Consider the following 27,921-nt stretch of genomic DNA (forward strand, 5'->3'; position numbering starts at 1 on the left):
TGGATGGACTTTCACAAGATCCCTTCCATGGGGTAACTTGCTCAAAGTCAAACTATGGAATATCAGCAGAAGAGGTGCCCCAACGCCCAACCCCTAAATGTGAAGCCAAATTTGAGTATGCCACCTCTAAGCTCTAGTTTCTCTTTCTGCCTTGTGCTGTCTCAAAAAGCACAGTACTTCCCACCCTATTAGATGGGTACTCCAGAAATTATAAAGGCAGCTCACACTAATTGCTCACTCCAAGAGGTCACATTCACCTACCAAAGCCATGCCATCTGGGATTTCTGAAAGATTAAAAGAGACAAACAAGAGGATTATTAAAAATTTAACTATATACCATATTTATTATCAATCCACAGGATAATCTGATTGCTACATGAGCTCATAAAAGCTATTTCACCTTTACAAAATTAAAAAAAAAAAAAAAATGTGCCACAAGGATGTAATAACTGCTGATAACCAAGGACTGAATCTGAAAATTATAAATTTGCTGTAGAAAAGATTAAAAAAAATTATATTCACTTTAGAATTTTACTTTGAATAAAATATTCCCCTGTATAAAAAATAAAAAAGCTTGCTCTGGTTAGAATTAAGAGTATTCTTCTTTTTTTTAAATCTGGGAATTTGCATAATATCTCTGTAATAGTTTTCTTTTTTTTTTTTGCTATTGTACCACGCGGCATTCAAGCATAGCAGATTAGAAACAAACATGAGAAAAGCAGTCTTAAAATGTATGAAATCCACATTGGAAGTTTTAACTTCCTTTCCTCTATTCTTTAAAGACACTTTAGCAGGAATAGCCTTGGGAAAGAATACAGGTGGGGAGGGACCTTCAATGTGCCATTAAGTAGAGCAAGGTAATAAAAGGCCTTTTGTAAGTGCTTTCTTAATAAGGTGCAGAAGCAGACTGCAACGTTGCTAGTACTGCACTATGTACAATATTCACAATAGATTTTTCTTTATTTAAAAATATTCCAGCTAGTTCACATTTTCTCTTCCATTCTGAGGCTTTCAGTTCCATCACAGCCTTGACAGCAAGAAGCGCAGCAGCACCACTTCCCTTGTGGTCGGTTGGTCCTCTTATGAAACACTGGAACCTGTAAGTGGGCCATAGTTCTTGAGCTGTTTTCCTATGTAGCAACCTTGGAAATCCTCCTGGGTTCAGGTGTACGTACTGACGGCTGGAGTCCTGAGTTAAAAACACTCCGGCAGTGGAGTTGGACACAGCAATGCTTTGTATTGCCAAGGCTTTACCTTAGATTTGTCGCGTGTGCGTCAAGGGATGAACCTCTTCCAGAGAAATGTAAAATAGAAAACCAAACAAAACAAAGCTAAAAACCCACACTGTCAAAGGCTTAGCAGCTCTTGACTCTAGACTGGGTGATGTCTGACGTTTTCTTGATGACGCTGGCCCGTGTCTCACGATCTGGCCGGCTGCTGCTCGTGGAGGCTGTGGACATTACTTGCGGCAGAGGGATGTCTGGGAAAGGGGGCCAGGAGCTGTTGTAAGGCAGTGGGCAGCTTTCTTCTTTGATGGTGACTTGGAGGTCAGGCTTGTTGGCTACAAAAGTTGCCATGCTGGGAAGCATATGAGAAGTGTTCCTCGTTCCCAGATTGCTGAGATACTGTTTGCCTTCAATGTTTTTCTTCTGCCAATGAAGTCGTCCCTGAAAAAAGGGGGGAGAAAAAGAAGGAAAAACCACATAAGCAAATGTGACTTTGCAAAGTGCTCTAAGTAACAAGATGAAGACAGAAACATCCACGAATGGCACAGGAATTACCCCATCTCTAAAAGCTTGAGCCTCTATCTGACGGCTTTGAATGTCGTTGCTGTTAGCCACTTCTCCATTTCTGAAGTCATATGCCTAAACTTTGGTGGCTCTCCAGCACTCAAGAGGCTCTGACCGCTCTTCTAATGGAAAATAAAGGCCTTATTCCCAGTAAGCCTGAGACAAAAATAGACGTGGAAGACCAAACACTCAGAGCTCCAAATGGAAGCATCTCCTCTATTACCAGAAAGAACACCCTCCTGCCAACAGGCAGGCACAGAGACCCAAGACCTTTCAAACAGCACCATCCAAACTGTGAATGCAGGCAAGGCTGCCAGGAAAACCACTGCCACTTCATGGTGTGTCCCCTATCACAGGGAGGAGGTTCAACAAAGAAAGAGGAGCATTCAGTCCTTTCCCTGTCATGCGTGCTGCAATGGCATGTTCTGTCAAAGGAGGTCTGGAGAGTCATTACTGGCAGCCTACATACAAACTCCACCCTAACCAAGGCACAAGAGACAAATCCAAGAGGGTCAGCCATGCCATTACACAGCTGCAGAACCTGCACTTCTCCAAGGAGGAGGATTCAGAGGGCTTGAGGGGTGCACAGCAGGAGAGCTTTGCAAAAGGTCTTCTGCAAAAATGTAGTTGGAGCACACAGCATCTGAGTGCCTCCTCCTACCTAACAGCAGCCCCAAAAGAAGAGTGCTGGTTTTGCATAGGTGCTGCTCAGGAAATGTTCATGCAGAGGGTATTTACAGGCTCCTTTCACCCAGCAATACTCAACTGACTGCTCAGGAAAGCTTTTGGCCTCACATACATTAAACATTCAAGTTGCATTTCTATCATACATGTAAGCATTTCATCCAACAGTTCCACTAGGTTCCATTTAAGGAAAACAAAGCAAGCTTGCTTTCAACCAAGACACGATACTCACTACCAACCAATGTCAATGCATAGTGCACACAGACACACTTATATTCATCTAAGTCCACTGGTTCGCTCCATATTAACAAACCAGCTGGTATTGTTGACAGCTCTTCAGAGTATTTTCTCATGCAAATTAATCTCCTTGAAGACTGGGTAGATGAGGAACAAAGTACCTGCAGAGATATTGACTCTGCCAGACAATCACCCAAATGTTTGTATCCCTTGAACCTTCCTGGTTTGCTTTTCTCCCCTAGCTATTATAAAAATGAATACTTCACTGGTAAACAGAGTTGCAAACACGGAAGGGGAAAGAATATCTCAGGGTATTGTTCTTGAGACCTTGCCCTAAAGTGCTAAAAATCGAGAAAACATTTACCTCTGCATTTTCTTCATCGCTTGGAACGCTGTCAGTCGTTTCACTTTCTGTCAAACAAAACAGAAACAAAAATGAAACTTGCACTACTCCATCCACTGTGGCAAAATCCAGCTCAAGAGTCTTCATCAACTTCCAACAAGTGGAAGCAAACAGACAAGTCAAACAACTGGAAAACAATGGAGGAGCAAGGATCATCTGCCTCAGCAATAGTAACCCAAGGGCTACCCAGCACAGCTGCATTGAACAGCTGGTGTAAATTCACATGGCTATCACAGTTGGCATGGCTATACATTGGAAAACAAAGCAATGGAGAGGGAAGAAGTAGATTTGTGCTTTCTGGGCAGAAGGAAGAGCCTCCAGCAAGCAGGGAAAGCCCCCTCTCCCTCACCCTCTCTTGGCAGCTCCAGGCCTGGCAAAGAGCTGAGTTCTTGTCCAAATCCTTATTTTTATCTCCCTGCAAAACCAGCAACAACTCCACCCCAGAAGAGATAAATGTGTTTTTGTTTCATGAACTGTTATCTCAGCCTGCTGCCTCAAGGACTTGTTGTCACTTCTGGTGCTTTACTACTGTTATTATACTTCGCTCTGGTTTCGCTTTTGCCATCCAAGCCAAGTGCCCCCTCACAGCCTATTTCTCAACCCTTTATGCACCACTCAAACATGTAGAAATATTACTGTCTCCAGCCCCATCATCTCCTTCGACCATGCACAACCTCCCTCACTCTCGTCACTTCAGAGCGTAAATGCAGGGGCGCAGCTCCAGCAAAACAGCCATCCTCCCTGCAGCTGGAACCCTTGCTGGCAGAAAAGCCTGAAACTCAGGAATTCTGAGAGTGTTTTCAAGACCACGTGTCTGAATACAGGTCTCCCAGCATATGAAGGTCAGGTTCGTGGCCCATGGGCTTGCTCAGAGCACTGTGTGCCTCAGACATATCCAAGATAGGGCATAAACTCCCATTTTCAAGACCAACCTATGCCTTCTTCCTGGGAGGATAACGCTAGGCATCTAGCAGGCTATCAACAGCATTAGGAAGAGGTCTTTCTCCAACTCTCCCACAAGGGCTGAGTGGATAGAGCTCATCCACTCCTGAGCCAACAGGAGCCCAGAAATTACAAAGTTGAAAGAATGATATGATGAGTTACTGTAGCAGGCAAGGAAGCTCTCAAGTCCCAGTTTCCACACTCTGCTCTGTGTCATGCATTTTAGCCTGTGCAGACTGCTTTGCACAGCCCCTACACTCCTGAAACCATAAACCATGATCCTGCTTTCTCAGAGAGCAACCTTCTGCTCTGCACTGGACATAACATGAGAGCTAAGGCTCCCTGGACTGTGTCTCATAGATCGTACCGCTGCACATATCCAGAGGGATTGGCAGCACCCTGCCTTTGTCTGAAGGCTCAGCATTAGATTTAGGCAGAGGGCTGTAAACCAATCGTCTGATTTGCTCTTTCAGACCTCAGGAGCTAAACTGCACCCAAAGCCTTTCGGAAGCAAGGAAGCCAGTAGCTCAGCTATTCTAGACTACTACTTGATAAAGCCAGCACCTCCCCTACACCAGAATCACTGCCATAGCACACAGTAAGCAGAGAATCAGTCTGAAATGTGAAGTTTAACTGCAAAGGCCTGTGAAGTTAACACTCTGCAGGGCTTCTCATTCACTAGTCCAGGTAAAGAGAGACACGCTAATGTGATTAAGCTGGTTAACTAAGCATTGTGGGGGGAGAAGAGGCAGAAATTAATCTGTGCAAACGAGAAATGACCCCAGAGATAGAATCAATAGGAGAAATGCACACAGAGACAAGAAACAGATATTCCTTGATGTGAAGAAACATGTGGCAACAAAAAAAGAGTGATGCAGCTGAAAAGGAATCCATGCTTGGTGTTTATACATAACAGAATGCTGAGCAAGAGATAGCACTATAGTTAGCAAAGCCAGGGAAGCTAGCCATTTGGGTATGGAAAGTTAGAGAGGTTATTTCAATCAAGAAGGTTATTTGAATCAGTGTCAATCATAAGAGGAGGTTGACAACAGCCTTGGTACTAAAACAAATGGATTTCACAGATGTCAGTAGAAATACGAGAAAACTTAAACGGGCCACTCATATAATTTGCTTGAGTAACCTCAGAAAGGAATTAGAAGTGTTTTTGAAATAAAAAAAGATTTATGTAGGACAACTGATACCTCAGGCTACTTCTTGTTTCAGAAGACCAAAACTAACTGTTCCTGCACAGCTCCTATGGTCATAATCTTTCTTCTCTGCCATTCAGCAGTAACGCCTGACAGAGCAGGCAACTCTACCCAGCAAATCCCTGAACAGCGCCTGGGCTCCCATGGTTCTCCTGTACGAGTTTGTGTGGAGCAAAACAATGCCAGAAATAGTCACAAGAGTCTTCCACAACTTTCAGGGCTCTAACAAATCCCAGTCCCTTGTCCTTACTCCTACCTCAAGGGCCAATGCATGCTTTACAAAAAGGATTTCAGAGAACAATCCAGGCTGGAAGAGACCTCAGGAGGTTTACAGCCCAAAGTCTTGCTCAAAGCAGGGGCAGCTACAGGACTGTATCAGGTTGCTTGGGACCTTACCCAGTCAGGTCTTGAAAACCTTCATGGATGGAGGCAGCACAATCTTTTGGGCATCCTGCTCTACTGCCTGACTGTCCTTGTGGTGAAAAAGGTGACATTTTTTCTTAGATTCAATTGGACCAAGTTCTCCTGTTTCAATTTATGCCTGCTGTTTCTCATCCTCCCACCACATACCGCTGTGAGAAGTCTGCCTCCACCTCTCAGTAACATCCCTGCAGGTAAGGTTAAGCTGCAATAAGGTCCTCAAAACCATCTCTTCTCCAGGCTGAACAGGCCCCAGTCCTTCATCATCTCCTCACAGAGTGAGTGCCCCAGCCCTTGATCATCCGATCATCCTGCTACCCCTTTCCTGCACTTGCTCACATGTGTTTGCATCTTTCTTGGAGTGGGTGGCTCAAAACTGGACCAGATACTCCAGAAAAAGTGTAACTAAGGGGATAATCACTTCCCTAGATGTCCTGGCCATGTTCCTGAAGGCTGGTGGCCTTCTCTGTGGTCAGGGTGCTCTGCTGTCTCATGTTCAGTCCACCCCCCACCCACCTTTCTGCAGAGCTGTTCCCCATTCCATCAGCCCCAGTCTCTACCGCTGCAAAGGGCTCTTCCTTCCTAGGCACAGGACTTGGCATCCGTCTGCTGAATTTCCTGACATTTATGCTGACCCATTCCTGCAGTTTCTCCAAGTCTCTTTGGATGGTTGCCCTGCCCTCAAATATATTGACCGGTGTCCCCTGTAAAGTCCTCTAGTGTGTACTCCAACACCTCTTCTGCTCGTTGATATATTAGGTAGGACTTTTTCCAGGACAGATCCTTGCAGTACTACACTTCTTATTGGCCTCTAGCTAAAGTAACCAAGATCCTCAAGAGCTGCCTTGAGATGCATTCAGAAGTATGTCAGTGGCATGGAATCATCTCTGTGTTATCAGGGTTATGGGCTAGCAGGTCCTGGTATAAGTTAGACAGCTGAGGGCCACCAGGATATTAAGAAAACATAAGGGGATAGCAGAATTACTTCAGCCATGCCTCATTTGCCTTATGCAGGCTCATTGCATTGATGCTGGGTAGGTAGCTCATGACTTGCTTATGTCAGGGTGGTTCTGCTGTCACCAGACCACCCTTCTCTATTGTCCCAGCCCAAGTAAACACCATAACTTCTGAACCAAGACAGTGACTTCTGTTTGCATTCCAAGAACTTAGATCCTGTAGCTGAAGTTAGAAGAAATCATTGTTGTGTTCACATAGACTGGAAAAGTTTTGCAAGAAGCATTTGGAAAGAGGACATGTGTTTCAAAGGCCCCATCTCCCAGCTTATACTAAGTTAAAGCCCTCTCATTCCCCTGCCTTATGCTTTGCAAAGCCCTTCTAAATGCTTTGGCCAATACAGACTAAACACACTGGGAAGCATAATCGTTTATCCACATTTACCCGACTAACATTGGAGGCTATTCAAAAGAACATCATATTCACTCAGATCCAAAGATAAAAACTAGTACATACATATTTTATAGAGATGTGTCTGGAAGTAATTTCAGCCTATTAAGTAAAAGGCAAAGCCATGTGTAAAATAATATATTACATGGGGAAAAAATCATACCTAAGTTTGCCTAAAAAGAAGGCATTTGTTTTTCTAGCCACAGCCACCAAGGCTTGCAAGTTTAGCAACATTTTTAAGAACAAAAGGACAGGTCGGATCTGAAACTTTTTCTACTTTCAAATGTGGCTTTGCCCTGTTTCCTATAGAAATAACACTTATATGTATACAGGAACTCTATATAGTGTGCCCATGTGAACATTTATCTCTGTTCTCCCCTAACAACTCTGAACATACTGTCAGACTTGGATAAGGGATAAAGGAGTGACAAAGACTCTTAACTTCCTACCAGTTTTATGAAAACAAGAGGCCAGACAAGAAAGAGAAACCATTAGCACCCTGACTCAAGGAGGTGGAGGGAAGCTTGTTATCTTAGCCCTTTTTAGATATCAGAGAATCCAGATGGGAAGCAGACATCCACAGCTATGCTGCTCCCAGAACCACTTGTTATCAGCTGCTACATGGCTGCTGTAGGCTGCAGACTATTCAAAACAAGACAGCTCCACCCCCCAGGGCCCTCAGCTCCACATCTGCATTATATATCATTAGTGCAGCCCATAGCACTCTGTGACCACTGTGCTAGGCACCAAGAAAATACACAGCAGAGGTGACCTTTCATCTTTAGTAAGTTAAGGACAAGGGGGATACACAATATTTGCAGCACATCATTTGTACCACTGAAAATGCCCCTCTAATAAAAGATTAAAAGACGTCTCTGTATTACATCTCAAAAGGTTCTTTTTCCATTAGTCACAGGCTAAAATCTGCAGCTTATATTTCCAACCTCAGATCTGCCAAGCTGTTTCCCAAGGTGAAATGAGCAGAGGCCTGTGAATTTTTGAGTGTCGCTAAAAATGCAGAAGGCAACTGAATAGACATTTCTAGATCTTTGCCAGCTACCCTGGAAGAGCCCACTTTCCCCCAGTGTCTCCCAAACATTGCCAAAAAAAGAGTGTAAAGAAATGACAGGATGCTTACCTGCATAGGATGAGACAGGGGAGATCTGTAGGGGGTACAGCTGGCTCATGCTGAGGGGCTGTTCGTCGCTCTCTGTTGTCACCTCTACTACTTGGCAAACATCAGGAGGGTTGGTAACTATCACCTGCTCCTCGTTGCTGCCATCAAAGTGTGGCTGTCCTACGACTTGGGGTTAGAAATAAAAAAATTCATTACTCGTAACACTTGAACCCTGCTGGTTCCCTAAGAGCCTGTCCTTGGAGCCGGCTTGGCATCTGAGGGAGCCTTTCAAACCCTTTCAGCACTTTCTTCCATGGCCACCACCTGCTTTCAATGGGACTTCTAAGAAAACCTGTGTGATTTATTTAGTTTCCATCGGCTTCAGAGATATTTTTCCCCCACTTGTGATGACTGAAAATGTCCCAACTCTTCCCTGGCTCTCACACATAGAGTTTTTGCACCCTCCCTGACATACCAGCTGTCCAGAGCGTTTCCCAAGAAGACCACAGCCACACTCCTCCTCCACCTAGAAACACAGTCTCATCAGGACATATGGACCACAGCAACCTCTCCTGATCTGAGAAAGCATCCTCACCCAGCAACCTGCCAACACCTCACGGCCTTTGGATGCTCTCGTGTAAATTATGCATCAGAAGATGAGAACTGGAAGGCAAAAAACTGGCCATGTGGTCATATAAATCATGGTGTGATATTGATTTATACATGACACAAATCTGTAGAAAATTTCTCCTCCAATTAAATGCTTACTTTCAATGATCCTTGCAATACCAGTGACAGTATGTAGAAAACCACAGTTGTACCTGTAGTCTGCAATCCCCATGATCTGTGACTGAAAGCTGTAGTCTGGTTAGTCACTAACACAGGATTTTCCTATTCCCCCAGGCACATGATATTTAACACCAAAAGAACATTATTTATTTTTACAAAGTGAAGGCACCATCGATGCTTTGCAAGTGTCCTGAAATGCTCTGCACACATTAATTAAGCCACACAACACCCTTTTGAAACAGCAGAATAAATGGAGGTACCAAGAAGTTACTGAGCAAAGCAAAACTATGGTGAAAGCCAGAATCTCACACTTCTCTGGAGCTGCTTGAGACAATTCCCTCTGTCTTATACAACTCCCCTATCAATCCCAGCAGTATGAACACATGACAACTGCATTAATCCAGCATGGATCCAGCAAAAAGCTCTATATTGTTCTTTGTTAAGTACCAGGTAGCCACTGGAAAGTCTTCCAAAGCTGGATGTGTATTTTGACACAATTCCAGCATAAAGAAAATCACATAAATAGTGGATAGTCTATTTTTCAGAAGTTGGATCACTACCATTACTGCAATTTTGTGCCACATATTTGATTTCCACAGTATTTCCAACTTTTCTGGTTCCGAAACACCCTGGTTTTAACTGAGTGTAGTGTCAGGGGCAAGAGCACACAAATGTAGCTTTAATTTTTATCTGGGAGAAACCAATATTGTGCAACCTTGTTAGGGTATGAGCAGGCCATCTGCACTGTTTTATCTTTCTCCTCAATACCAGATGAATTGTTACCCACCCTGAGAGATACCTTGCAAGGCAAAATTTACTGCTCACTTAGGCAGTATGCCACCACTTTCCCATGAGCTGCACGTATGTCAAAAACACTGCAGGTGCTGTTTGTCTTTCCTCCCTTCAGCTGACTTCCCTCCTTTCGGCAGAACAGATCTATCTCACCCTTTTCTCCTGTTTACTTTAAAATACTGCTTGAAGTCCTAAATAAGGAATTCTCTCTCCAGTTTGGTTAAGCAGCACACTTCACAAGCCATTAATTAAACAACACTAGATGACAGTTACCCACCCAAGCCTTGCTGTCCTACCGCTGAAAATGGATTTCTTTTAGTCCAGAGAAAACTGAAAGCCCTTAAAGGTGCAAATTCAGTTCTGTTCCTCTGAACCTCTTGCTTGGTTTCCACAACAGACCTTTGGCCTGAGATCTTCTGAGGTGCAACACGCATTCATCTCATGATAAAATCAAACAGGAGTTCAGAATACACTATACTGTAGAAAACTGAGATGTCTGCAGCAAAATTACTCTCTCTGATATTAGTGGATTTGGGGGAACACCAGGTAGGTTCCAAAGACTGCTGTTAACTGATCTCTGTTTGACTTTAAGGCTGTAAAATAAAACAAAAGTGTATGAAGCTTCTTCCCTGGGATTGCATATTGGCCTAGGTGTGCTTCAGATTTGTTTATGAGTCAGTCAGTAAACAGGAAGCTCTAACAGAACTACAGTGCTATTCCTTCAAGTTATAAAGCCCTCTGTAATGGTAGAAGCAATAATCATGTTCTAACACTCGGAAAGCAACAGCTGATTAAATGAACTGCCATAAGGGAAGAAAAACTACTCACAAACTCCTCAGCCACAGAACTATTTGAAGGGAATGATTATGCAAAGCCTCGTGACCTGAGACGTGGGCAAAAGCAGCCACAGCATATAATTCCTATTATCTCTCCAAACAGAAGACTAACACCTTTTTCAAACACTTTTTTGACATACATAAAAGTGGAATTCTAGTGAAAATGGTATATGGGTCACAATTCTAGAAGCCCTCGCTGCAGTGACAACCTCAGACAAAAAGGAGCTGTCAAAAATAAGCCAAATTGTTCTACTGAGAACCAATTATTCACATGCTGAGATGACAGCTAATTCCTAATGTACCAGTTTCTAAATGCAGCCTTTATCAATCTTTGTTGTGAACTCAGTGATGTTAAGAAGTAGCTCTGCTACTGAGGTGCCAGTAAAAAGAAGCAAGTTCCTCCATTTCATCCGCAGGTTAAAACTCCTGAATAAAATGGTATACTACACAAACCTCTGCTTTGAGCAATGGGAAACCACCATCCACCGACAGTTCAACTCCCATGTGACAGTGGCTACAATCTCCTCATAGCTGAGGACTACTGTGTGGATTAAGCTCCTGTCAGGAAAAGTCACCTGCGAATCTCACAAATGCTTTGGTCTCAGGAGAACCACCACCCTGCCACTCACCATCCCTGCATGGCAGTGGGGCTAGATGGCAAACACAACCACACGTGGCTTGGGTTGGCAAAAGATATGTTGACCTGATTGCAACCATGGCACAAAATGCTGATGGAAAGCTGAGTCTGGAAGAGTCAAAGGATTTTTGAAGTCACCTATATGCTTAACATATAAGAAAAGCATAGGCGTACTTACCTACAAAGTTCACTGTACTGTCAACTTCATTTTTTATACTGGAGGACAGGAAATAGTCAGAAGTGACATCATTTAGCCCGTTAATCCCAAAAGATGATTCAACTGGTTCTTGCTAGAATGAAAACAGTACAGTTGGGTCAGGTTTGATTTATTTTAGGAGCCTGGACTCAGTTCACCTCTTGCTGCTGAGATGTTAATAAATCACATCTCTTCTGCCTGCCACATAGCCCCTGCTCTCTGCTAGACCCAATCTTTGAAAAAAAATGTTAGTTCCCTGAGAAGAAGCCAGAGTTTACTCCATTTCCAAATCTTCTGCTTTGAAACAAAAGCTATTTTTAATTTTCAGATTTAGAGTGAGACTTCAGAGAACAAGAAATTAGTGTGCTATTTACTACAAGAGATTAACATTTGGAACAAACAAGGAAGAAACTTTACTTTAAAACATTACTCTATTTAATATTCATCCTCCTTCCCTTCCAAACCTGTTGTATCTCTCAGTGCTTTCTGAAAGCAAGCCTTAGCTTCTGTAGAGCAATTACTAAATTCTAACCTTAATTTTTCTCTGCAGCAAGCCTGAAAGCAAACCAGTGTTTATACTGAACACAGCTTTTTAGATCACATCATAAACATTACCACAGGGCAACAGTGCAGGGAAAACACCACCTGTTCTACACAGGCTGAGCTTTCCACAAGATTCATCTCTGTGGGTTTGATACACTTTAGTAGGAATCTAAAAAACTCCCTTAGGAATAGATATCGAGAAGTTTAATTCCATAAACTCAGGATTTCTTTTAAAAAGCTATTCACATATTTAAAGCATTATCTATAGGCCCATCCTCCTCCCTGGTACTGGTTATCAGTTAAAGTCTAAAGTCTTATGCTCTTACTCTGGACTGGCCTTGTCAGCTCTGCAAGGGAAGTTCTGTCTCGCTCCTGACCCAGAGACACCTGCAGAGAGGTGCAGAGCTGCCAGCTGGATCTGATGCCATGCCCGTTTTCACTGCTTTAAAGCATTTCAGATTTCAGCAAGGGCAGGACAAAGGTGAGCCTTAAGACTTGTGATGACAGCCCTTCACAGTGCTAACTGTATGAACTTATCAAGGGAACAAAACCCTGGAGATAGCATGGCAGGCCTTTCCTGGGTGCCACATGGCATAACTCAACAAGAGCTGACACTTTGACACAAGTCCACACCTTCCCAATCATGAAGCAAGGCCGTAACGCAAACATGCACCCTGCACCAAGGTGCCTCTGCACATCACGAGAGTGCCAAGTTAGGGCTAATGGCAACTAGGTCTTTGATGAGCTGCACTTGTTGTGTCAACCCACAGGTCAAAAAACTGGAGAGCTGGAAATATAAAATTAGCTGCTATTGATCCACCGAGAATCACTGACTGCAGAGACGGGTTAGGGCTGCACACTGAAGCTTCTGATGTTGTTTAATTTTGCAGCACAGCAGGCCCCATGGAATCCCTGCACATGCAGCACCTTGCTCAGCTTTACTGAGGCTTGTTTACAGGGGCATTTATTTAGTAGTAGGCGCTTCCAAGCAGTAGAAACAAATATGCATCCTGGACCTTGGATAATGGTATCCGATCAGCAGCAACTTGTACACTGGCATAGTTGGTGTTAAATCACCTAAATTTTCAGCATCCACATGCCTGTTGGAAGCCCAAGCTAAATACATGGGGAGAGGTGTCATTTAGATTTTAAGAAATGTCTCAATGGGGAGCTGCCTGTGTAGTTAAAATAATACATCAAGGATAAAGCAGAAATTAAGCCACGGGCAGGCAGTTCAGCCCTTCATTTTCTGTCAAAGGAAAGAGCCTATTTTTATTTGGGCTACACAGACACTTACATCCTCCTCCCACTGCTATGAATTCGTGTATTGATGGAGAGACACTGTCACAAAGCTCACTGGTCAGAGATCTATCTGTGATGTGGGAGACTTGCTCATAGCCCCCTTGCCTAACATGCAGCGCTCACGTCCCCAGGGAAAAGCAGGGAAGAGCCCTGAGCACCCTGTTCAAGGTGAGCTGGGCCTGGTAGGGCTCATCACACCCACCAACAATTGCTGTTGGTGCCCACGAGGTCTGGCAGTGGCCAGAGGTGGGAGCTCAATCAACACCCTTGCTATGCTGAAGTCCCTTTGCAGATATACATTAGGCACTAGGAAGAAATTCTTCACCACAAGGGTGGTGAGGCACTGGAACAGGTTGTCCAGGGAAGCCGTGGCTGCCCCATCCCTGGAGGTGTTCAAGGCCAGGTTGGACGGGGCCTTGGGCAGCCTGATCTGGTGGGAGGTGTCCGTGTCCATGGCGTGGGGGTTCGGAACTGGATGATCTTTAAGGTCCCCTCCAACCCAAATCATTCTACTATTCCAGCATTCTACGATCTGCACTAGGTTCCTCAGCTCTTCCCTCTGGTGATATCATCCCATTGCAGTTACCAAGCAGACTGTGGAGCAGACTCCCAGTGATGTCCACTAAAGAGAGGTTTTCAGGGTAACTGCAAAGCGTTCAATGCAAAACACGCAACTGGGATCTCAGGAATTCATACGACCAAGCAAAGCAATTATAAGGAGCTTTCAATAGTCTGAAAGGTGTATTTGCATTAATTTGCCCAGCACCCTTCACTATTATTGCCTTCAGTCTTCTCCACTATTATTGCTTTCAACATTCAATAGTCAGTTGAACAGTAGCTGAACACAGAAGGCATCTATTTTAAAAGCCAGGCATAGCTGGAGGCGAGCTCGTGCATGCATTTGTCAGAATACAGCGGAACAGACAGGAATACTACCTGGCTCCAGCTCTAAGCCTGTAAGAGCTAAGTGGCCATAGCATAGCTGGTGGCTGGTAAGTCATAAGCTTATAGTAGGTATCACCAGTAGATATACATGCTGGAGGCACAGCCAGTTCAGCTCACTGCTCCTGCATTGCCTGGACTAACGCTTCTGTGCAGCTCAGGGCAAGTGAGCTGGAGGAAAGCACTACCCAAATCTGTGAACGTCACCCTACTGGCACCTACTCCCAGGCCAAAAGCCATATGTGCTCATTGCCCAGGCATCACTGGGACTCCCTCAGCAATGACTGTGAGATTACTCTTAAAGGAGAGGATGAGACTGTTCAAGCGTCACTAGAGCTTTTCAGACATTTAAAATTTTGACTACAAGAAAGATCATGAAGGAGGGGAACGGCAAAGCACTGCTGTCAGCTTTGGCAGGCACCACGTGCTGCTCTGCTCTGACCAAAGGAGTTCACTGGCTCCCTCAGAATACAGGCTACCATCAGAGTCATGTTACAACAAGCACACATGGCTGCATGATCCAGGTATGATGGTTAAAAAGTGTTTCTTTTACGTCAATTTAAAAATCACAGAATTCTGACACATAACTCCACAGGTCACAAATGCTGGGACAGCATGTGACTTCCAAATCCAACTTCAACAGAGGAGTTTCCCTAGGCCTCTGGATTCACCTGGCTGACAGCATGTCTGGCCAGCAGGTGCAGAACCTGCGTTCAGATGTGGGTGGCACAGCCCTTCACAAGTGAGCAGCAGGGGCTCAAGCTGCCCTCCAGCTGCAGACACAGCTGCTATGAGTGACCCAAGGACACCAAATTTAGTAAAAGCTGAAAGTCTGAAACCACTGCAATCTGCTTTTTGAAAAAATCAAAGACAGACAAAACGCTGCTGGTATGTAATCCTGACCAACTCAAATTGGTGCTCAGCAGAAGTGTGAAAGCTAGGGAACACCGCGCTTTGTAGGGAAAGTGGTATTGAGTCCACACTCTGAACAAGCAGAAATCTCAGGCAGCAAATGATGAGCTTTATAACTAAGATCTTCTGACTTACAAACCACGAGCAGAATGTGCAGCTCTAACGAAACTTCTCCCCCTCACCTAAATGAAAATGAATTTCCAGTGCCTTACACACAGAAATTAATTGCTCCAAAAGGTAGCTCTATTGTTCAGAGGCATTCCTTCCCTAATTACTGCATTTCTACTTACACAGACAAACAAGTGGCAAATGTATTGCTGAGGCTGCCAGTTTTCCAACCTCCAGGCATTGCAACACAAGGGCTGTGTCAACTAATGACGTCAGTCACGGCTCTAACAGCCTTCACGTTTTTCAAAAAACCCCAAACATCCAACATAACTGTAGCTACTTAACCAAACCACAAGCATAAGCAATTTGCAAATATCCAGCGCAACACAATACCGGGGCTATTAAAAAACTCTGCAACAGTTTTCACAAGCTCTTGCACTATTAAGCAGCCACTTCTTACCTTAATTTGTTTGTATTTGTCATCCTTCTCGGACTTCATTTTTTTTCCTGCAACAACAGAAGGAAGATTTCTTAAAGTACTGCGTGTGCTGAGTTATCCTCCATACATTCTGCAGCCACTAAGAAATAAAGCCCAAATGTGTCTTAAAATGGCAGCACCTCCAAGGAAAGGGAGAACACATTTTGCTTAATTTTAAAACACCTTAAGGCCTGGGCAGTCCAAAATTCACCTTGGACACTTTGGCTTTGTTTATTAAAGGGGTACAAAAGAACCACAATGGGACTGAGGAAAGCAATTGCAGTCAAAAAATGAAGGTGAAAAGTACGGAAGAGTGACAAACTAGCAACAGGCCTGTTAAAAAAATTAAGAAAGGGGAGAAAACTACCTTTAAAGGGAAAAAAATAATCAAAATACATGTCTCATCACATTTGCGACACTCCCACAGCAGTTACAGGAATAGGGAGACTGTTAGTTCATTTAAAATGTGAAAAGAGATCACAATAAATGCCCACAAATATTTTTGTAAATAGCTGTGACCTGGCGAGGGGGAAATATATATTACAATGAATGCAAACATGTTTTATGCAATCATGCAAGACTTGAGAATCCAGAAAACCACATAGCATATGACCCTTACAAAATCTCGTGTGCCTTGGCAGACCCCAGTGTTGCTGCCCCTGCTCTGACCTCGTGAGACCTTGATGTGGAAGCTCAGACTTGTGGTGCAAGCTCAGTTCTACCCCACTGTTTGCACAGACGTGTCTCAAGAATTTCTCCCATCTCTGCTACAAGACAGCGCTGAGAATTAGAAATGTTTGCAACCAAATTCTTTTGCTCTCATTCGCACATAGATTTAGCCACATGCCACATAGAAAGGGCATGTAGGAACACATACAGAGCCTAAAGTATGTCAATGTTTTATAGTAACAGGACTTGTTGCAAAATCCTCTCCTGCTACACCCTCCATCTCCAGAATCTCTGCTTTCATTATGAACCTCTCTAATCCTTACAGCTACAAAAGAGACCTACCACACTGGGACAGGTTACGATTCAGGAAAATACACCAGAAGGTACAAAATACATGACAGGTGAGAGATTGGAAACAGTTTCAAAACAAATGTTCTACTTTTTGAAGATTGAGCCTCCTTTCATAGTTCAACTCTGTCTCAAAAATGTCAGAGTTCATCACTTCCAATCATGCTGACCTTAAACTGAAGATGTGCCTTTTACTTCTCTATGTAAGAGAAGAGCAAACTGAGCTACAGCTGAACTGAATTGGATTTCAGAGGAATACTGTACATTTGGACTGCAAATTATTTTTTTGTCCAAAAATCCTAGACATCAGTGAATACCAGAGGACTAAGGAAGTCATTGTTCTACTCCATAAACCAGTAATAAAGCCATAAAGAAGCCATGTTTCTACTCCATAAGAAAACAAATACTTACGAGATTGACCTGGTAGCTAGGTCCTCTCCTGCCACGTGGGACACCAAACCCCTGAATTCAGGTATTTAAGCACAACTTCCCATTTCACCACTATCACGCAATGAGGGCCATTTTTTAATGGCCTAGTGTAGCTACGTTAACTACTGAAGTGATTTCCCAGTTTAATGCTCTGAGCAGAGAGTATACTGCTCCCCCTCAGCTCAACAGCACACCAGTTTATTTCTACCCTTGCTTGAAAAAAGAGAGCGAAGTATTTGTTGCCATATTCTGAACAAGTCCTACTGAATCAAATGCATTAATCTGTAACATTCCCTTAATCATCTTTGATGGAAGAAGAAACAGTTCTCTTGTGAGAAGTAAGGAATAAAGAGATATGGATTTATGCTGCCTTCAGTTATGAGTACACCTCAAGAGAATGGGTGATTTTGGAAGTGGTGTCACAGAAAAACATATAAATGCTTCCCTCCGTGGCACTCTCAACTTCCAGGACCTGTGCTTTAACTCAACACTCTCATTAATGTCTCCTCTGGGAAACATTTTTTTCCTGATTCAAGTCAGGAGTGTTCATCACTCTGCAAGTCTTCAGCTGTTTATGCAGTATCACTGTTCTGTACCAAACCTTGGCCATTTGGCAGTAGTTACTTGCATCCCCAGAACTTAAATAAGCAAGGCACCTGGGACTAGGATCTGGAAGTTCTAACTCAATTTACAGAGATCACCAGCTTGCAGATACCACATCTTGATGATCCTCCATCCATGCAGCTTGTACTCTTAACTGAATGTAGCCAGTTTTCCACAGAGGTGGATGTTCCTATGGTCTGGGGAACAGCTGGATAGAAATACTCAGCTTCACAGCAAGAAAAGTAGAACCAGCACATTTTGTGGGCCCCAAAATACTAACAATGCCCTCAACACCATTTTCATGCTGACATTTTCTCCCCTTTACCTTTTTTGGAAGGTCTTTCAGATAACGGTAGCATACGATACACCCTGAAGGCATTGTTTCCTTTCTTTATACTTTTGTCCTTCACCTCTTCTATGTCAGGCAAAGAGTTCATAGCACAACGGAAATTTGCCTTCCATGTCTTTGGATCAGGTTTGTCTACTCCTGACTGGTATTTTCCTAAGCAAGAAAAGGAAGTCATGCATACATGTAATTGAAAACATAAGGCAAATTAATAACAGCATAGGTTAACTTTAGGGTATCAGCCTTCAATTCACGTGACAAGCATTCAAACAACAGCTGAGGTTACAAGACAGACTGTTGTGATTTCGTTACCATGCAAATTTCTTGAATACATGATGAACAGTTTCTGCTCAAGACAGACCCAGGGCATTGCAGATCAGATGTGACTTGACAACAACATGGAAAAGCTTGCACAGCATTTACCTTCACTATGTCTGGCCACAGAAAGGCATAAAAAGCCTAAGAGTCCAAGACTACCAAGTGCTGAGCGTCCTCTAATCCCAAAAATTTTGAACACAATCTTGTCAACATTTAAATCAATTAAGTTTTACTGTGTCCTTCAATGTAAATTAGTTATGGTGCTTCAATAAAGCTGGAGAGTACCACAGACCTGGAAGAAAGCACTCCCACAAATGTAGAAACTTAAATTCACTCTGTGTTAGTAAAGACAAGAAGAAGGAAAATCTAACTTCAAAAGGAAAAACAATGTGAAAGTCTGTCCTGTAGAAAAAAAAGAGTTCCAATACCTGTATGAATTGCCCAGTTTCTAAATAAGGGAGCATCTTTTTCAACATCCCACCCATGTCTTGCGGCATGCATCCAGGGAATCTGAAAAATCTTCTTCTCCTGGAAGGGAAAACAAACAGGAAATGCCAATACTGATTGACTTAAGGGATTTTCTTATGACTTCAAGTCACTTATTTAAAAAAAAAAGTCCTAGCATCTGCAAGTGTTTTGCTTCCTTCTAAGCCAGTGCTGCTGCCACTGAACTCAATAGGAAAATATCCACTGCCGTCATTGAAAGCAGAATGCAGCCCTCAGTATATGAAATACTCTGATGCCCCTTCACGGACAATGAGCCTGGCAGCTTTCCAAGCTGACACATGGGTAAAACACGCAGTGCTACACATTTCTAAATATTCAATGGAAAGCTAGTTTTGGCACCACAGACACTTATTATTAGAAAAATTAGATATGAAACTAAACAAACATAGGAAGAGAGCAAACTCAAGGGGTTTAGAATTCAGGTAGTAAAACATTATCACAGTGAAAGAAAGGGATCTCTCAATTTATATGCCAAGCAAACGGCCATATGAATATATCAACTGTAGACATCTCTCCAGTGGGAATGAAAAATACAGGACACCCATGTGAAGGGGTGGCATTGAAGACAGTTGAACGTATTCTAGATTAGAAACTTCAGGCTAAAGAGAAGCACATTTAAAGCAATCCAAAGGAAGGCGCTTTTTAAATTATTTTTTTAACAAACCATATATAGTTAATCCAGTGCATGCTTTATGTGGCAAGACAGGGATCAAAAAACCTTACACAAGGTCGTATACTGGTGACTATTAAAGATGACAGTTTTGGGATGCAGCTCCAGCTCTGGGAGCCCAATGACTTTCAGAGCTTGAACAGCACATTTCCTATGCTCTTTCCACAAGCACATAGCACATAGGATACCAGGCCAGATGGATGTTGGGTCAGATGTGCTTTTATGTCATACAACATGGGAACAAATTCCTATGTGCTGACCCACAGGGTTGCTTCAAAGATCTCTACGCTCATTTCTGCAAAGCCATAGAAAAGTAGTTTGTCCCACAACACTTGTTTTTTCTCCCCTGTTGGGGGGAATACATCTTATCCGGCTTCACATGGAGACATCTTGTGATATAAACATTGCCACAACAGGTTTAGATCCATTTCTCAGTCTGTGAAGAGAAAAGCACCACCTCCCGAGGTGGCCACTTGAGCTATGCCAACCGAGTTGCACCCTAAGAGACTATTTCCTTCCATTGACTACAAACAACTCCAGTCAGGCAGCTCCCATTAAAAGAACTGCATGGTCGATGTCTGTTGTGGAGTGAGATGAATCCTTTGCCCTTTCCCCTTCCTCCAACAATCACTTTTCTTCCCTGTCTGGTTAATATTTCACTAATGTCAAGGTTAGGTTTATTTTCCTTCCCTTCCATGTGGTCTTTTCTTTTTTGAGCCAGCATTTTGTATTGTCCTTCAACTCTTGTCTTCAATCCTTTCACTTACATTCACTTGTTCAGAACTGCATTATTCCCTTCTCGCTTGGCTTCACCTTTTAATTTGGTTAAAGTGTAGATTTAACACATTCCTCATTCTTCTTCAAGCCCTCAGACTCATTCTTCCTTTTAATCTATTCCTATCACTTCTCTCACGTGCCTTTTTGCCCCCTTATTTTCCCCTCCTCTCTATAATCAAATCAACCTACAGAGATGCTCTCCTCCTTCCCCAAGTGTTTTGGTCTAAACAAAGCCCCAACCTCATTATCCTGTGGTCCCTAGCATCACTGTACTCATAAGAGCTAGAATAAGCTTCCTTGCCTTACTCACTGATAGACTCCAATGAGCTTGGAAAAAATTCATATTTCCATAACAAACAATTTTTAACAACAAGAACTTGATGAACTTTCTCATGGTTGGTGGTGGGGAGAAGTTTGAACAAACCCATAAAATGTTATGGAGGTTATACCATGGATTTCATAATCCAAATGATGATTCAAAAAGTTCAACAGGAACTAGCAGACCAAAAAAGACTCCAAACATAGCATCCTGTCATCCTCAACCATACTCACTGCTTCAAAGGAGCAGCAGTTTAAGTGTTTATTATAGTGTTTCTGTTCATTACAGAAGGTTCTTCCCAATCCCAGACATCTTGAAGCACATGGACTTATGGCAAATTATAATACAAATAACAAAATCATAAAATCCATGTATATTACTGAGGTAAAACTTATTTACTGTGAGGATGTCATGGCATTGGAACAGGCTGCCCAGAGAAGTTGTGGAATCTCCCTCTGGAGATGCTCAAAACCTGTCTGCACGTATTCCTATGCAGCCTGCTATAGGTGAACCTGCTTTAGCAGGGGTCCCTTCCAGAGGTCCCTTCCAGAGGTCCCTTCCAACCCCAACCATTCTTTGTGATTATAACTTTATAAAATGCATATAATTTTACACAGCTATATAGAAACTATAAATTTTCTCATAAATTATCAAATACCTAATCTTCCCTGAAACCCTGTAAGATTATTGATTCCAGTAATACCAGTGGTTGTGTGTTCTTCTCTAGTTTACCTACATGCTTTCTATTTAAATACTAATTTTTGATTTCACACATTATCAAATACTTACCCTATATCCCTGCTTCCTAACAATCACCTTAATAGGAAAGGGCTTGTCAGTGCTTTCTCTTAGACTTGGAAAACCGTGTGCTGTCTGGCACAGCACTCCATAACTGGACTTTAGTGCAGGAGTCTTGTATGTCTATTAAAAAATTAGTCTCTCCTAAAATCAAAAGCACAACTCACAAAACTTCTGCAGTGTAACAGTAACTGCCACCAAACTCCAGTGGGGACACCCGAAGGGAAAAGGTAGATCATTGGTAGAAACAGGCAAGAAGAGGAAAGGAAAACAGTATTGTATGCTTGCAACCCTGCTCCAAGCAGGTGAATAAGCATGAGATCACATAACAGCTAGAAAGTGACAAGACAAATTTTAAATACTGGTATCTGTCTGGATGGTAATACTCCAAGCATCCATCAAAGCATCAGGCTGCCTGCAGATTGCTGTCACAGTTACTCTGAATGTTTCCACTCTAATTTCCTTTTCCAGATCCACAAGGGACTCTGATCTCTCATTATTCCTCTTGTCACACCACCTGTGTCCTCTACTGAACTATGTAATTTCCTTCTCACCTCCCAGTTTTGCCTCTCTAGGAAGGTAAAGAAATTCCTTTCCTCCCTTGTGCCATTCAGCAGGATAACATTTTCACCAGGCAGGTACACAAGTATCTATTTTTAAGCCATATAGAGAGGGGTCTGCTCTGGAAGGTAAAACAAAAGCAGAAGGTACAATGTGATCAACAGATAGCAGGGGAAGCAATTAGGTAAGTCAGCTGTACCCGATTCGTCATTTTTCAACCGCGAGAGGATTAAATCCTTTCTCAGTCTGCAAAAATTCCCCGAGAGGAGACAGCCAATGACAAACCCTGAACGGTATTTGTTTCCTTAGCATTTATTTCCTTAAAGGCTGTGCACACACAAGTGCCATTCTCTTGCTAATCCAGCCCACCTTCTTTTCTGTACCATGAACTGCTCCTTGCCAAACACCAATTAAAATACACAAATCCCCACATATTACAGCCTCCAGAGTCAGTTCTGTGGGTACAGAACGGGCTGTGATACACATGACAGTGTATCATTGATTCCATGCATGGCTTTGTTTACGGTCAGGATTTACAGTAAAAATAGAAGTATTTTTGGTTTAATGATTCATTGTTGGAATGAATGTTTAAACATTTTTAAACAGAAATGCTCAGAAGTGCAATTAGCTTGTTGCGCACAATAAAGGCAACCCAAAACGATGCCAAAATAGAGAGTACAAGTGGGGAATCAAGAGTTTAATAAACCTCCAGGCAGGACATTTAGCCTGGTATCCTCCTGGTAGGAGCCAGGGCTTTGTTTTAGGAAAAAAAAAATTCATTTCAAATACTTTATTTGTGAGACAAGTCTTGGTCAATATAGAATATGATAACTAAGGACAAAATTTCCTACCAGCTCTTGCATGCAAACAGCTTACACCAGAAGCACAAGGCAAAACCATGATCAGAGGGTTGCAAACACTAAACACCATGAAATGCCTTGCAAACTGCCTTTATGGGCTGGTGGGCTGAAATTGCAAGAATGAAGCCATTGGCACAGTGGCAGCGTTTTCACATTGCAGAACAAAGGAAGCAAGTACATTCCTGGGGTGTACCGAAAAAGGTTACAGGAACATAATCGACAGCATTAGACAACATATTTAAGAGTAATGTGCTCAGATCTATTAAGCCGGCAGAAATTATTTCAGGATCAGGCAAGAATGCCCAGCAAGGACAGCAGAGATGGACTGTCAGCAGGAGAGACCTGACACCAAAGCACAGATAGTCAGGGAGAAGAATCCATAGGGACCTGAACATGGGACTCAAATTACAAAGACAACAGTAAAAACTAGTCTCTTCCTCCCCTTCAGCTGTGACCCTATTATGCACGAACAAGGACCTACTCAGATTTACAGGGCAGCTAACTAGGGAACGGATAAAGCAATATTTGTTTACGTAGCCACAGTATGTGAGAGCCATTGATGCAAGAAGTTCCCAAGAAACAAAATTCATAGCTGAAATGTAAAGGACTCCCAATAACTTTATAGTCACGAGCATTTCTAACTTCGAAGATTAAACAGAAAATAGTCACCTAAATTGCCTTTCTTCAACATTAAAAATGAACACTTGAGCACCACAGCTACAACTATAGGGAGGATATCAGACTAACTGGATTACTGTCATAGAATCACAGAATAATTAGGTTGGAAAAGACCTTAGAGATCACCAACTCCAACAGTACCCGTCTACTACTAAATCGTGTCCTCAAGCCTTCTAAACACCACCAGGCATGGTGACTCAACCACCTCGCTGGGCAGCCTGTTCCAGTGCTTGATAACCCTTCCTGTCATAACCAGAGTGGCAGCTCCTATGTTTCTGATTTTGTGCATTTTCACCCATCTTCATTATAAAGCAGCCTTTGCAGCCAAAACTGCTCCACGCTCTTCAGAAATACTATTTGACATATGGCTGAATACATGCAATATTTCCAGGGCTTATTACTGTTCAAAGTCTCAAATACACTCCTAGGTTTTATTGAGTCAGTTTAAGAAAAACTCAGCTTGGGTACTGACATTTTGGAGTCCACATCTGTGCTTTCAAAGTGTCTACAGCTCTCAGTAAGAGCTCAGGACAAGAAATATTAGGTCTGGGTCTGGCATCAGAGGAGTTACGTTACCCAGATTTATCCCAGGTTGAGAAGTATTAGAGAAGTACTTGAGTCTGAAAGAGAAGCTCATTGCTTCAACCCAGAGACTAACAGAATATACCCTTCCACCTCAGGAGAGCATTTTGTTCATGTCCATCTGACACTAGCTGCTGAGCAATCTGTTCCCAGCTTAAAAAGAAAGCCTAGCAGAGTCTCCAGAAATACTCACTCCAACAACAAAGAGTTGGAAAATACTTTCAAAGGAGCCACAAATGCACCAGGCCAAAGCAGGGTGCCAGATTTAGCAGGTGAGACCGAGGCCGGAAGAACAGGTTAAGCAGGAAGCATTCAGCTTTGCCCGTCCTCCCCATGTCACCCCTTTGAAAACCAGGAATTAGGTGATTTACCTATGCAAACCTGGCACTGCTGTAGAGTCCCTCTTCAGCCCACAGACACACACACACATGCACGCACGCAGTCCCTTTACCTTATTTAGCCATTTCAGGCCCGGTATCATGTTAGAGTTGATTTGCTCTTCCAGCCAGGGGCGCATCCGCATCCTTTCAACAGGCATTGTCACCCACCTGGGAAGGAGCTGCAGTGAACAAGGGACAAGTTTACTTGTTAAGTCCCAGGAAGCTTCCCCCACCTCTGCACAGTACAGACTTATTAAATCTTTGCAGGCATCAAACAATTACAGATATAATAGTGACTTTGGATCTGTGCAGGAGCCTGCCCTAAGAACGACTGAGACAATAAAGCCTTCTCTACAGCATGGAACACTCTTCTGGTACACCTGGATTAGGAAAACCTTCACCTACACAAGATGCATCATACTGGTAAATGGTTGTGTGCTGATATAGGCAGGATACCAGAGGCCATAAAGGAAAAAAATTACGCTTCTTAAGAGACCTCTTTTTGGCCCACATACCTGCATCTACGCAAGACCTCTTTCATCAAAAAAATAAATGTAACCAAAAAAATTCACATGCAGATGGCATCCCTACCTGAAATGATCCACCTACTAAGCAGAGTACTTTCAAATGGCTGTTTCTGTCCCATAAACTTAAGTAGAATTATGAAAAAATACATTTTACATCACAGCAATTTATCAGACCACTTTGTCTGTCTGAGTAGTTTGATCCCCTCCCTCCAGCTTTCTCTTATCAACCCAATCACTGATTTTTTTATCTGTTACTTTACATTTCAATACTGCTTAGCTAGGAAGTGCGTGCTTTACAGGCCCCTCAGCTGCACCACGCCACACTGTATTGTTCAGTCAAGATTCAAACTGACTTCTTCTTTTCTCTCCTCTCTCTCACACACGTGACCCTGATGCCACTTCCCTGTTTAGAGCTGTAAATTATTGACCTAGAAGTCCAAAGTTTCGAACTCAAGGCAGAAGATTTTAAAAACATTAACCTATCTCAGGCGCCACTCTGAAAATGCCACCTGGCACTAGATGCGGATTAAAGTATTGCATTAAACTCCTATTAAGCAACCTGCAACCCATCATTTCCATGCTCAAGTACTTGCATTTTGCCTTCTTCTTCTCCTCTTCCCCTCCGTACTGGGCTCAGCTCCTTCCTCTCTCCTTTGTTCTTCACATCTGTGATCTTTGCATCATTCTTAACTTCTTTGCTCTGCTATTCTTGTCACTTTTGATCTTAAGGGAAAAAACAAGAAAGAAAGAAAAAAATGAGTAGGCTGCATATTTGAAAGCACACAGCAATGATACAGATGTAAATGGGTTTGTTCTTGCTTCCTATGGGAGTACCGGCATCAGACAGACTAACAATTAGGCAGTACTAAGCCCACACCCAACACAAGAGGAAGAAAAACGTTCAAAGTTTCCTCTTATTGCTCTGAGGACATGTATTTCCTGAAACTAAGAAGGAATTAAAACCCGAGTGCAACAATAAGGCTCTTTGATGTGTTCAGAGAATTTACCAGCAGCCGTGCTCACACTAATCGCTCACGCTAATCTCTTAGTAAACATATTGGTATTTCATTTACTACTGTGCAGAGCTGGTCACTCGCGCTTCAGCAGCAGCCTTTTCCAGTGACTACAGATTTCTGAAATAGCTCAGAAACTGGTTGCAACTGCTCAGCTCACTTTCAGGTTCACATCAGACATGAAAAAACAGTCAACCTCAGAATCCAACAGCGGCCAAGCCCTTGTGCAAATCCCCTCTGTGTCAGAAGGAAGCTGTTTTCTGGGCGAGCGTGATGCAGGCATAGTTTTCTTGGCCCCCCAGGATGGTGGCAAGCAGCCGGCCACACATTGGAGCCCCCTCTGCTTGGCACCAACAATTCCCATCCAGGCTGCAGCATGTGTACGGGATAACTGTACCATTTCCCCCTGCTACAGGTTGGGTCAAAGCTGAAAAATGCAAATGGCAGTGTACCAAAAACACAAGCAAATTTCTATTCTACTATCAAGGAAGAAACAAGTAAACGCAAAGATCATCTTAGACGCATTTCGTTGTAAGACATTTTTAAGTATGCATGCACTTTGAGACAATTCCTGGAAATGCTGTGCATCATCTTCAGCATTCAACATATGAGTGCTCTCATTTAGCAGTGGGACTTGTCTTCCTGGTAATGAGCTCCTAGAACAAATTTCAAGCCCATCTGAATGCACAAATCAGACAGAAGACAAAAATCATCTTGAAGACAGAAGCAACAAATCCCTCTTGGGACAGGCAATGCTGAACGAACAGAAGCTGCCTTTGTGCAAAAGCAATGCATTTCAGGGGGCGAGAAAGCTGCCAACATTGCTACTGTGAGAAAGCCGGTCTTGCCCAAAACAGCATGGTTGAGCCACTTGTCTCCTTCCTCCCACATCCTCAGGGCCTTCCCCAGCTGCTCCCCTATAGATGCTGTGGTGCTTATCATCTTTTTGCAGCTCATCTCCTTTTCAGCACCCTGGGACTCATCTGGGATTAGCACCTGTAGCTGTCAGTACACACCTTCATATCCATCACCCACACCATGGCAAATCAACCCAAGGTAATCAAAAATGAGGTTTTGCTTGTAAGAAGGGAGGAGTGGCTCCCAGGTTCTGTTTATCTGAAAGTAAAACCAAACCCAGCCAAACATAACCTGCAACAATGTCCAGCTGGAGAGAATGGTATGGCATATTCTGGGGAAACATCTTTCACAGAGGGGCAAGCACAGCATGCTTCTGCTCATCAAAACACGTCATATGCCTCTAAAGCACACATGGCAGAAAATAAAGCCTGACATCGTCACAAGATGCCTCCAAACCCTTCTACCTCAGGACAGCACTGACTACAATGGTCCTAAAATGTAGTGGGGGTTTTGGCAGTTACACATCAAAAACATCCTTGTGATGAAAAAAACGAGCCAACTCTACTAAGTAATTGTCTGTGGGAAATGAAAGTGCACATCTCCCCTCTAGAGTTGTCAAACACATGGGGTTTTGTTACAGAAAGAAACATCAGCTTCTGCAGTACCTTAGCAGTAGCCTCTGGTTGTTCCTAAGCAGGGTTAATGGGTGCACTTGAGAGTCTAATTTTGATGTCTCTGAGTGGGAAAACCTGAATTCCATCAATCAGCAAGTAGTGGGACAATCACCTGCTGTCATTAAGAGTTGAGCAAGTATCTTTGAAATTCTCCAAAACAGGCAGTAAAGGCACGTGAGGTTTCAGGGGCCATCACCTAACATCATTCATTATAAAGCAAACCTACAAAGCCAGAAGCTAAGGTAAGCCATTCAAAACACGAGG

The 27,921-nt window shown here is 43.1% G+C and overlaps 1 protein-coding gene across 4 annotated transcripts in view; it reads right to left on the reverse strand.

The window, feature by feature from the left end:
* Nucleotides 1-314: 314 nt before the first annotated feature.
* IRF2 (interferon regulatory factor 2) overlaps nucleotides 315-27,921 on the reverse strand; it is a 46,337-nt gene continuing 18,730 nt past the window's right edge. For 3 of the 4 annotated variants that reach the window (XM_069855884.1, XM_069855885.1, XM_069855886.1), the window contains exons 2-10: nucleotides 25,702-25,835; nucleotides 24,657-24,764; nucleotides 18,882-18,981; nucleotides 18,115-18,291; nucleotides 15,723-15,769; nucleotides 11,438-11,549; nucleotides 8,227-8,391; nucleotides 3,076-3,122; nucleotides 315-1,667 (exon numbers count right to left, since the gene is read on the reverse strand). In XM_069855884.1, coding sequence (XP_069711985.1) covers nucleotides 1,356-1,667; nucleotides 3,076-3,122; nucleotides 8,227-8,391; nucleotides 11,438-11,549; nucleotides 15,723-15,769; nucleotides 18,115-18,291; nucleotides 18,882-18,981; nucleotides 24,657-24,764; nucleotides 25,702-25,707 — 1,074 coding nt within the window. In that variant the 5' untranslated portion in view covers nucleotides 25,708-25,835 and the 3' untranslated portion in view covers nucleotides 315-1,355. The remainder of the gene's footprint in view (nucleotides 1,668-3,075; nucleotides 3,123-8,226; nucleotides 8,392-11,437; nucleotides 11,550-15,722; nucleotides 15,770-18,114; nucleotides 18,292-18,881; nucleotides 18,982-24,656; nucleotides 24,765-25,701; nucleotides 25,836-27,921) is intronic. The other variant, XM_069855887.1, reaches the window with a different exon arrangement.

This window comes from Phaenicophaeus curvirostris, chromosome 4 (genome assembly GCF_032191515.1).
Source record: "Phaenicophaeus curvirostris isolate KB17595 chromosome 4, BPBGC_Pcur_1.0, whole genome shotgun sequence".
NCBI classification, from domain to species: Eukaryota; Metazoa; Chordata; class Aves; order Cuculiformes; family Cuculidae; genus Phaenicophaeus; species Phaenicophaeus curvirostris.